Raw genomic sequence first — 12,460 nt, 5'->3', positions numbered from 1 at the left:
CTTGAAGAAGAGTCCACCACACCCCCTGTCAGGACCACGACCACCCATCAATACGCACCAACACAACCCTGTTTAAAACAACTATCATTCGCATATCAGCATTGTAAGGGGAAGTTTAAGTCTGGGAGAACAGCAATTCCCTTAAAACAGCTTTGGAAAGGTGGATTTTATGTGAGATAACTAACTTTCCGAAAGCGCGAACGCATCAGGATTGAGCGCGTCGAGATCTGAGGTAAACTTCTGCCGTTACTTCACATTCAATAATGCACAAAAATAGCTTACTCTTAAAAATATTCAGCTTAAATGTGTTTTGTTGTCATTAAAAGTGATCAAATAATAACAATACCAAGTGTTTGAAGTTATTTTACACATTTAGTACAAAATGGTAGTTTTTGGAACATGTTCTTGGTTTCTAGTTCGTCTAATATGCTTATTAGTTGGACGCTTATATATGACCACCTTGTGCTATGTTTGTAGCTATTTCTTGATTGTAAGCTAATGACAGATTGGGCCAGCTAGAAAGCAGTTGTCATGTTCCAAAACACAACTACCGGCTAAAGCTGGATCTTTCAACATGAGATCTAAGATACCAGTACATTTAATGTGAATATGCACACAATATGCTTAAAATAGTTAAAGAGATTTAATCTGTTTTCAGGCTCGCATGGAGGGTGAGAACCATCTACAGCATTGGAACACATTAAGGTAAAGTCTGTTGTTTTGTTTTGTGTTTTAGAAGCACCTGTTTTCCCTTTGCACATTTATTAATTCACGTTTTTCTCGTATTGCAGGTGTTTTCTGTTGTGCCTTGCAGTCCTTGTCCTTACAACAGAGGTCAACGCAGTAAGTGTGCTTTTAATTTTACTATATTGAGTGGACAAGATTAAGTGCAGATTGTGGTGTAGGGTTTTATGCAACATGCTGAGCTGAGCCCCTCAGATGAGTGGGAGTGTCCTTGTTTGGATTTCAATTTCCTCATGTGCAATTCGCAAATGTTAAACCGTTTACAGACCTTTGCAGTGTGCATGTTCCTTTAATTGAAAGCATGTTTTTTAAAAGCCACTTTTACCCATTTTGCCCATTCCTTATAAGGCTGAAATGTGACAGTTTCACATCAGTCCCACATCAATTAGGTGTGGTTGTTAGTGGTAATATAACTAACTGGTATCCCATAGTGAGAGATTAGACACTGGCCTGAAGTTAATGAGGAAAATGTGTTCGGAGTCTGTGAGTGATTATGTTTTAATACTCACAAACTGACACTTGATGGTGAATCGCTCGTAAATTTTTTTACAAATTGGTCATGAGATAGTGTTGGTGTGATGATATACTGTATAAAATACACATCTGCTTATTTACATTTTTGTCTCTTATTGCTGGTGTTAATTTGAAAAACTATTTAAGATGAACAATGTTGCCTTAGGGTGAACTGGACTTTCTAGAATCTCCATAATGTTCCAGTGCAACTTTCTAAGAAAACAGGGTTGTCAACGTAAGGTCCTTAATGTTTTTTTTTTTTTAGTAGTTCAGTATTTATTTTCCGAATATTTGTTTAAATAAAAAGTTGCGATGAAAGTGAAGTAGCAACAGATTAAAAGTTGCGATGAAAAGGAAGTAACAACAAATTGAAAGTTGCGATGAAACGGAAGTAAGATTTAAAGTTGCGATGAAACGGAAGTAGAAACATTTAAAGTTGCGATGAAACGGAAGTAGCAACAGATTTAAAGTTGCGATGAAACAGAAGTAACAACAAATTGAAAGTTGCGATGAAACGGAAGTAAAAACATTTAAAGTTGCGATGAAACAGAAGTAACAACAAATTGAAAGTTGCGATGAAACGGAAGTAAGATTTAAAGTTGTGATGAGAAACATTTAAAGTTGCGATGAAACAGAAGTAGCAACAGATTTAAAGTTGCGATGAAACGGAAGTAGAAACATTTAAAGTTGCGATGAAACGGAAGTAGCAACAGATTTAAAGTTGCGATGAAAAGGAAGTAGCAACAGATTTAAAGTTGCGATGAAACGGAAGTAGTAACATATTTAAAGTTGCGATGAAAAGGAAGTAGCAACAGATTTAAAGTTGCGATGAAACGGAAGTAGCAACAGATTTAAAGTTGCGATGAAAAGGAAGTAGCAACAGATTTAAAGTTGTGATGAAATGGAAGTTGCGACAGATCTTTTCTTCTGTATTTGTGTCATACATCCAAGAGTGATGGATTATTGAAAAAGAAAAAAGAAAATAGGGCAGGATTTGGTTTCATGCATCGGTTGTTGCTTGGATATTAAAATGGATGGATGGACAGATTAATTGTTCACAGCAAGATCTATAACAAGCATTTAGAAAATAAATAGAGTGAATGTTTTTTCATGCAGAATTTAACTTTGTGTCGTTATTGCAATGAAGGGTTATTCTGCATGAAATTGTCATTTAAATTAAGTGGCTACTTAGATGAGTGGTGTATTATTTTGCTGTCATCATGCCTAGGTTATTCAGTAAGTTATCATCATAATATTTTTTATAATATTTGTTATGTTTTGTACAGATTAATAACCACCAATGGACATAATAGTATACGCTTTACCATTGGACAACAGTCTCTGCATGTGTTATGATGAGTGTGTGAACTCCTCTTACAGTTTGAGGATATTTATTTTCCTGATCCTCATGCTGATATGTGTTTCTGGCCACGCACATCACCAGCAGCAAACACAGCAAGTTCAAAAGAGCTGATCGTTTGCCAGCCGCCTGTAAAAGCTCCTTCATCTTTAACCTCATTCTTTTAGCTCTAGATCTAGCTGTGGTATGCACCTTTGCACCTTGTTTTTTGAAGAAGACATTGCATACTGTGTAAGGCGGTTTTATAATAGCATCTCAAATCTACACTGACGTGGCTGGAACATGTCAATTCCTACTTTTCAGTTACATGTTATATTAAAAAGTCAAGTTTACAGTCGTTCAGTCATTCTCATGTTCTACTTTAGTTTGCTCTCAATAGTTTCAATTTGGTCAATTCCAAGGTTGTGTGCTGATACAAATGTTCATTTTGAACAGTAGCCTAAGTCCTGATATGGCAATTTGCCCCTAAAGAGATCTTTATGCGCAGTCAGTGGAAGGTTTTCTTTCAGAAAAAAATCTATTTTCACTCTTTTCACAAGTTTTACATGGCACAACTATGGGAATATAGAAAGCAGCAACAAAACCTTTGGAAGAAAGTATAAAAGTATATGCTTTTGCTCATTTGACTTGTCAACATTTATATATTTAAGTGTTTATATGGTATAAACATGTATAATGTTTTGCATTATTCAAAGGCCCTTTTGGTTTATGAGAGGTCAGTCAGTTTTGCACAGGATCCTGTGGTGTGTTTCTGCCAAGAACCCCCTCTCTACAAAAAGGAATCAATATCAAGTATGTTTTTTCTTCTTCAGTTAAACTGATTTCCCTGAATAGAAGAAGAATAAACCTCCTTGTCTAAAGCTTTATCAGATTTTGTGCCTCCCTGATCAAAAACTTGTGACAACAGTAGGCTGAGGCTCTGCATTATACTGGGACAAGGAGTGTAGTGATTTCAAGTTTCAGGCCAAGCTAATTTTAGACAGGCAATGATCCAGCCTACAGGGCATGGTCAATGTAGGTGGCTCACTTAGACAGTAAAGACTGTTTGGTGCATGATGAAGAACATTAGAGATTAGAGAACCTAAATATAACATGGTCATACCCATATACATTTTGAGCCTTTTTGCAATCCAAGACCAAATGCACAATTTTAATCAAAAAGTTACCTTTTTTTTGAGAGAGAGAGCTGGATTAATTATATGTGGAACGGAGGCCAGCTGGTAAATACTGTAGGTGCAGGTACAAATTGGAACTGGTTGAACATTAATATATGATATATTGATATACCAATGCTCAGGCCTGTCTTTTGAAAGGTAGTTTAAACTATTTTACTGCATTTAATACACTTAAGTATGTTTTATGGCTATATAGTGTTGTCATGGAGATTCAGCACTTTATTTCACAACTTTGGTCTGATGAAAATGCTTCAAATAGTGTTATTGTCACGAACCGCTCTGAGACACAAGGGTAGAGGATCCAAATGCAGCTTTATTAAGGGGCAATCCAGACACGTAATCCAAGAAACAGGCAATGGGTCAAAACACAGGTAGACAGTCCAAACAAACAAAACAAAACAAAACAAAAACAAGACAGGCAGGGGTCAGAGGCAAGAGAGTAATCCAAGGAACAAGCAAGAAATCGGAAAACCAGGAAAACCAGGAAAACCAGGAAAACCAGGAAAACCAGGAAAACCAGGAAAACCAGGAAAACCAGGAAAACGCTCAGAGTTGCAGTGTGACACTAAACAAAACTTTGCAATGATTGAATGAATGAACAAGGAATAAATAGGCTGAAACTAACAAGGTGATGAGATACAGGTGAATGAGATACAGGTGAATACAATCAGTGATGATGAGTCCGGGCAGTGAGTTATGGGAAATGTAGTCTGTGAGTGAACAAGATAGTCTGGTGTGGAGTGCCCTCTGGTGGTTCTCATGGGCACTCCAGCTGGTGACCGTTACAGTTATAGTCAATACCACCCAAACCGAGACCAAGTCAAGACCAAGACCAGTGTGTGTTGAGACCAAGACAAGACCAAGGCAGGGCTAGACCGAGTCAAGACCAAGACCAGACCAGCACTCCTTAAATCCATCTAAACTAAACATAATTTACTGCCTGAGAAATGTATTATATTTAATCAATAATACAATTATAATAAGACACTATAAAGAGATGTTACCAATTTGCTTATTTATATCTCATGTTATAATATAAAAATCAAGATCTCATACAAGTACTTTTTTTGCAATCATATCTTGAATTTTGTAGGCATGAAATAAGTTATTGATTGTATTTGAAGATTTAAGATTTAAATCCAATCACAGTAATATTGTTAACAAATAAATCAGGCAATGCACCGGCAATTCAGTGATATCCCTGCTGTTGTGGTCTTGACCGGTCTTGACATAAAATAGCTCTTTTCCACCAGGGGTGCGTTTCCCAAAAGCATCGTTAGCCAACTGTGGTTTCAAGTTCTGTCGTTATCAGCATAGTTCAACGAGTGTTTCCCGAAACCATCGTTCTAACGAACATTCGCAAGCAGCATCGCAAAGTTGTGTGGTTGGAACGACAGCTTTTGACCTGTGGTTAGAAGCATAGTACTGTTTGCATGACATGTGGACTTAATAAATCCTTATCTTGAGCAAAATAAGCAAGTCGACATTCAGTGCAATCTGTATCTTTTATTTAGAATACATACAAATGTAATTTTACGTCTTTAGTTTGTCAAGAGATTTAAAGCACCGTTTTTTAACGTGCTTTACCATGTAAGAACGAGCCTATGATTGAATCTGGAAATAAAGCAAAATGAGCGAAAAATTAGAAATAGTCATCAGATGCCATGTTCGTAATTTATAGCAAAATATCTAGCATTAATTAGATCTCAAACAGATTCATTAAAGAAAGTTATTACTCCACCACCTGCGTGACATCATTAACCAACGTGGTTGAACGACCAATTTGTGACAGTACGGTTTCGGGAAACAGTCGTGACTAGCTCATCGTATGCATCGTATTATGGTAGTGAACCAGCGAGTTACGCCGTTGTATGGGAAACGCACCCCAGAATAGTTCACATTCTGGAGCCAGAGCCTGTTCTCGGCCAGGTGAACTTGAGCCTGACCGCATGTTTCCACAGACTTGACGAACGAACAATGACGTAAAGCTGCTACGTGTTGTTTGCCCGACTATAAACAGTGTAAAATCAAACTGTGCGTATCCTGGTGTCTGGCAGGCAGTGCGGCCCTGTTCACAGTACCGGATCTACCCCCAAGACAAGAACGAGTACAAATGAAGTCGAGACTGAGACAATGTATAGACACCAAGATCACTCTTGAGAACTACAACACTAGCTTGAAGAATAACATTTTGGGATGGGATGTAAAAATTTGAGAAAGAGAGACATTTGCATTGTCAGGAAGCACATTTTATTTGATGTATATGTGGGATTTATTTTACGATATTATCTTTATCCTTTGGGGTTGATTACTGCCTCTTGTTGCTTGACCTATGTTTGGATAGAAAATCAAAGAAAGTGAAATAGTTTGTATGTAAAAATGACCCATTTGCAACAGCAATAACTGCATTAAAAAATACTGTATTTATGACCTGCATGCTATTCATCAACATCCTCTGTGGAAATTCCTTCTACCATATAAGGTAAGAGGACATGGATGTGGTCACTGGGTGGTTCCTGAAGTTGTGCACGAGAATAAGAGCGCACGTGAAGTAAGTGTGTGCACTCTATAACAGTGTGAATAGGTGGACCAGCACTGCACAAAAGATGTCTACTGGTGATAAGGACAGGAAAAACGCTGCTACATCGCCTGCCAAAATAATCTGCTCCGTCAAAAAAGCAAAACAATTGGGGGAAAATCTATTGTGTTCGATTAGAGGGATCAAGGCAGGATGTAAAATTGTTCCGAGGGGAAGACCTGTGCTGAGGAACTCTCAGCCCGGGCGACACTGGAAGTAGCATTGCAGATAGCAGAGCTTTTGAAATTTTTCGGAAGTTTAGGTTTTTAAATGAATGCACATTCTTTAGATCTACAGTGCATGTCTGTGTGAGTAATGTATGTAGTTGACTGTACAGTATACTGGCCTACATTGAAGGGGTAGTTCCCACAAATGAGTTGTAGTGGCACCACCCATGTCCGGTGTTCAATAGCGACCCCTTTGACCCCAGGCTGGTATGAAGTTTGTGTGTCGTGTGAACTTTCCCTAAAGCTGGGAAAGAGCAGCACACACAAAGCAGTAAAATATGCATTACATTTTTATAAAATATCACAAAGGATGTGAAAAACAGTTATTCAATCCTCTATCTGGAAGCTTCTTGGTATTAAATTGTTAAACACCATGTCCTAACCAAATGTGACAAATCCATAAATGATATCCTCAACAATGTAAATAAAATATCTTACCACTGAGTGTAGTACAACTAAACTAAAACTAACTAAAGTAAACCCTTGTGAAATAGAAAATCACTTCATTATATTGAATGTACACTTGTAGTGTACTTCAAATTGTATTTTTAAAAACTGCACTTGAAGACAATATTATGCACTTTGTAGTAATGTTAAATCAAAACTTTTACTTTAAGTATATTTTAAATCATTGTTTTAATAATCTTTTGTTGTGCTTTAAGCAAGTACAATTATTTGGTGTCTTGACTAACATAGAAGTACTTAATTATAAATTTAATTGTAGTGTGCTATTTTATACTATATTTAAAGTTAATATATTTTAAATGTACTAAATTGCAGCTTTATCAATAGAAATGTGCAGTCACAAAAACATTTAAGTGCATGACATATAAGTTTTAATTGAAATTATTTGAGTTTATAAATCCTGCATTCAATAGTACACAACCATATTTCAAAGACAATAGGAGTGAATTACATATCGTTGCTGTTTGGGCACAAACCTTCCCTGGTGAAAAAAATTAATAAAAAATGCTAAGTATACTTGCAGCCAGACTAATTATCAGTATACTTCAAGTGTGTTATGATTAGTTAACTTGAAGTGTGCTATTTTGAAACAACTAATTGTTTTGTACGGAGTATATTTTAGTTGTAATTAAATTGTAGTAAAGTTTTTTTAGTATTTAGTATTTAGTGTACTTTTGTGTACTAAATTGGACCAACTTCAAGTGTACTTAGTATACTTTAAATATATGCCTGTGTAGGGACTAATTACATGCTTGATTAGTGATATTAAAGTGTACTTTATTTGTGTTACAAGTACATTACAAATTCATTACAAGTGTCTTCGAAACATACAAGCAATATACCATAAGTGTATTTATATATATTTAATTTTTAAAATATATATATTTTTTTATTTATTATGTGGGGCACTTCGTCTTTGGTAACATGAGATTTTGGCCAAATGAAAAAACTGAGGGAGACACATTCTAGTGTACACCAGGTGTTTTAATCCGTCTCTTCTGTCCGCTTTCAACCACTTCTTTCGATCTGATAAACAAAATAAGCTTGTGCAATTTACATATGAACGCGAAAGGAGACGATGGAAAAACATACGAAGAGCAGCAGTTTTCGTTTCTGCTCTGACAGCAGCAAGACTGCGCCGAATGCGGTGAGTGCGTAGCCTGACGTCGTCATACTCAGATTCTAGTCAGAATATGAGTCTGATACTGCTCCATTGGGCTGTGATTATGGGGCGTGTTTCAACCGAATCAGGAAAGAATATGCCTCTGCACTCAATTGGATAGACCTACAACCAATCAGAGCAACAGAGAAAGTGACGTATGTTCTTCATTCATATTTCCTATCGACAAATGCCTTGATCGCGGTTCTCTGTTCCTCTTTTAAAATTAATGCGCTGTCGATATCTTCTAGAACAGACGCGATGGCGGAATCTACACATCTCAATTCTCCAGCGGCAGTCATCTTTGTTGTAAACGAATTCAACCCAAGCGCTCTTTGGTGACGTGGATGATTACTTTACTGTTGATCATCTGTCCATCATCGTATAAAGCCCGCCCTTAAATTTGATTGGTCCGAACAGCTCTGGTTCGAGCATAGTTGCTCCACAACGGATCAAGCCAGGGGGGCAATCATTCGGAATAAATTGAAGTTTCCCCAGGCGCCGCCATTGATTAGCAGACCATCACCTGCTGTTAGCATTCCATTGACTCCCATTCAGTTTGGCGTCACTTTGACAGCGAATAACTTTACATCTGAGGCATTTAAAGACTCAATTTCTCCATTATTTATTTCTAAAGAAACACGAAAATGTATAAAAGGCTCCATTACCTTGTATCTTACGTTATGGCCCCATAGAAACAGTTTTTGTAAAAATAGGCTAACGATTGCGTCATAACCACGCGACTCTCTGTCGCACAGTAGAGAAATTACCGTATGGACAGGAGGAGAAGCTTGCGGGCAATCGGGGGGACGTGGAGGCAAAATGACAAAATAATTAATCAGAATACTTAGCAAAAGTTGCTCCTGCTCCTAGCTCATGGACACCTCCTACTCACACTCTCTGTCTCTGCAAGTTTCGGAAGGGAATGATTCAGATTTCTCTTGGCACAGCTACTAGAAGACAGACGGGTTGCTCACGTCACATCTACGCCGTCAAGCTCAGTTTGAGTCTGCGCAGTACGGTCAGCCATCAGGAAGTGAGTGCTTCTAACTGACTTCACTTTTCTCCGTTGAATCCACTGGGGTCGCTGTGTCCATTTATTTTACTGTCTATGGATCAAGCCCAGAACGAACTTCCCGACCTCAAATGTTGTGGGCGGGGCTAAGTTCGGCTGGCATCCAGGCTAGTGAGTGCGTGTTAGAAACCAGGAATGGTGAGAGAACATTATGCTTGGTACATATTTAGTCTTCAAACCAAACTTGGGTCTCCAGCCAACAAAGTTTATATCCCGTCTGGCTGCTTGGCTCAAAACCTTTTAGACCCTGTTTACACCTGTATTTGGCCTCTGCATGAGTTAACACATGCAGTACTGTTACTAACTGTTAACATGAAGTTAAGTGTTGCAAAGCATTACATGCAGTTTGCACTAAAGTATATTCTTTTAAAGTATAATATACTTTTAGCATATTAAATGTTATCCCTGTCCTTGAAATGTTGGCTTTTGTGAATCACAAATGGTTAATTGATCAAAGTTAAGACATACAGCCGAGGTCAATTAAATGTACGCAGGAATTCACTCTGAACTTATTACGTCACTTTCAAAAGTGCAGCTGTGCTAAGAATGTTAAGATTATTTTTATTACCACTTTATCATTTCCGGCTTTTTCTCATCCCCATGTTTATCAGAATTGTGAATTTCTGTTGGTCTCTGGATACTACATTATGACCTACATTATGAATTAACTTGAATTCTAAATAATTCTAAGCCTAAATATTTACACTCCCCATCGTCCTTGTTTGCTTTTGTTTGTTTTTTTGTGCATGTGTGCCCATCCAGAATGCTTAAACATCTCATGAGAGAAAACATCCTTGTTTTAGTATAATGCTATGAGCATGTTACATGTCTGAGAGGAGCATGTGGACATTTAACAAACTAAATGTTCCTGCCGCAGTGACTCAGTGTTTCTACAGGACTTGCCTGTGGTATAATGTAGTTCCAAGTAAACACTGTGGTACGGGGAAATGTAATTAAGTAGAGCTACTGAGAACAAAGCAATAACACACTTAATGCCATGAGTTACAGTAATTTTTTCCATGGGTAAGGGGTATTGGTAGACTTCAGTATGAAGCAGCAGACCGAAAACATAGTTAACTCTTTCCCCACCATTTACGAGATTTTTCTTCATTCATAACGAAATGCTTCCCCGACATTGAAGGGTTTGTCCATGTTTTCACTGTTATATGGTAGGGGGCGCTGTTATGCATCTTCTTAAATAGTACAGCATCTCCATATCAATAATATAAAAAAAAAGCGAAGAGGAAGAACTGACATCAAACATTCAACAGCATATAAATCAAAACTGCCTAACATTACAGCATGAAATGTTGAACAGACAAAAAAGTATTGGACAGGGCAAACTTTAGGGGTGTTGATGGTCTCAATCTTCTGACGAAATCTTTGACTGAAACGCATTTTTCTCAGTATGAAGCAGAGGGCCTAAATCATATTTAACTCTTTCCCCGCCATTGACGAGATTTCCTGTCATAACAAAATGCTTCCCCGCCATTGAAGAGTTTTTCCATGTTTAAACTGTTATATGGTAGGGGGCGCTGTTATGCATCTCTTTTTGTTCAAAATGATTTATTTAAAGAAACTTGCCCACATTCAAGTGTTGATCTGTCTTTTCAAGACTCTTGTGTTGATCTCACTTTTTGGATATACTTACCTGGATTTCTCTGTTGTTGTTTTCCATCACCTGTCTCCTCCTTCGTTGGTCCGCTGTGTTTGCTCCCTCTCCTCATGTTCTCATCTCACCTGCCAAGAAAGAACTGTTATTCTCAAGTTAAGTATAGTGATAGGAGGTCCGATTAATTTCGCCAAACCATTTATTTTGGATGGTTTGTTTCAATGAACCGGTAAAAAATATATATATATACAACGGTTCTTTTACATAAACGCATATTTATAACAACTAAGTATCATGGTATGATCATGCTGAAACATTCAGATAAAGTCATGTGAACACATATTACTGATTATTAATTTTCATTCACCAAGTTGTTTGTCACAGTTTCATTTTGTGATCCTGCATGTTGAATAAAGTGACACATATTGAGAAGTTAATCTTATATTAAAGTTTCCTACTTTGAAGTTTTACACCTAAAGTATACAATGCAGACATTACTGCACAAATGCGGATTGAAGAATAAACTATAAAAAAAATAAGTCGTTCATTTCATTTCAGCCTGGACTCATTATGCTTGATTACGTTCAACTGTGTCATTATCTGGTTAGCTTTGCCAGTTGCTGCCCCAATTCAGAGGCTGCATCCTTCGAAGGCTGTATTCAAAGGATGATATCATCACCGTTGTGCAACGGAGGATGTCCCAATTCAAAGGCTCCTTCAAATGCGACCTCCAAATGCGTCCTTCGTTTCCTGTGAAAGAAGGATACAACAGATGGATACTTCATGGCCTTGTATCCCAGAATATATTGCGTGTAAGTACTGGGCTTCAACTTACTCAGATATCTAATGATACAAGTGTAAAAAGAAAAACTTTAAAGCAGTCCAAATGTTGACATATCTAACTAAGATGTGTTTAAATATAGTTAATACTCTTTATTATATATAGAAATGGACCTTGGTGAAAATCTTTAGACAGTTTGTGAACCCTGTTTTGTTTTCAGACAGTTTAATATAACTTTCAAAAAAGTCTAATATAAGCGTTACTGTCACTCATCAATGGCAGCTGCCACAGTTGCTAGGCAACAAGAACAATCCTCTGTATTGTAATTTAACAATGCTTGTTCCGACCTTCGTGTCATTCGAAGGATGCAGCCTCTGAATTGGGACTCCGCACTCTTAGAAGAAAAGGTTCTATATAGAACCTTAAAAGGTTCTATCAGGCGCTACGTATTTGGAACCCCTAAAAGGTTCTATATAGAACCCTTTTTAAGGGTTCAATCAAAAGAACCCTTTAGGGTTCTTTGTAACCAGGAAAAAGGTTCTATATGGAACCTTTAAGGGGTTCATTCATTATCATTTGTTTTGTCCTTTCCGGATTAAATATTTCATATTTTTGACAAACATCAAGACATATTAATATGCTCGCGCAAATGCAAACAAATTGTTTACTTTGTAAAATTAATGAAAATAATGAGTTTATTACTTCTTTTTGTTTATGTTTGCTGTTCAACAGATGAAAAATTTAAATCCATAATGCAAAATTGTTTAGTTG

General features: G+C 37.2%; 1 protein-coding gene across 1 annotated transcript in view; it reads left to right on the top strand.

Annotated features, from left to right (window-relative positions):
• Positions 1-40: 40 nt before the first annotated feature.
• Positions 41-12,460, top strand: part of col4a2 (collagen, type IV, alpha 2) — a 119,489-nt gene continuing 107,069 nt past the window's right edge. The window contains exons 1-3 of the mRNA XM_084122643.1: positions 41-232; positions 659-705; positions 792-843. Coding sequence (XP_083978769.1) covers positions 665-705; positions 792-843 — 93 coding nt within the window. The 5' untranslated portion in view covers positions 41-232; positions 659-664. The remainder of the gene's footprint in view (positions 233-658; positions 706-791; positions 844-12,460) is intronic.

Source organism: Abramis brama, assembly GCF_963993115.1.
Source record: "Abramis brama genome assembly, chromosome: 8".
In the NCBI taxonomy this organism is placed as follows: Eukaryota; Metazoa; Chordata; class Actinopteri; order Cypriniformes; family Leuciscidae; genus Abramis; species Abramis brama.
Note: the sequence above shows the minus strand (reverse complement) of the source record. Positions and strands in the feature narration are given on the sequence as shown.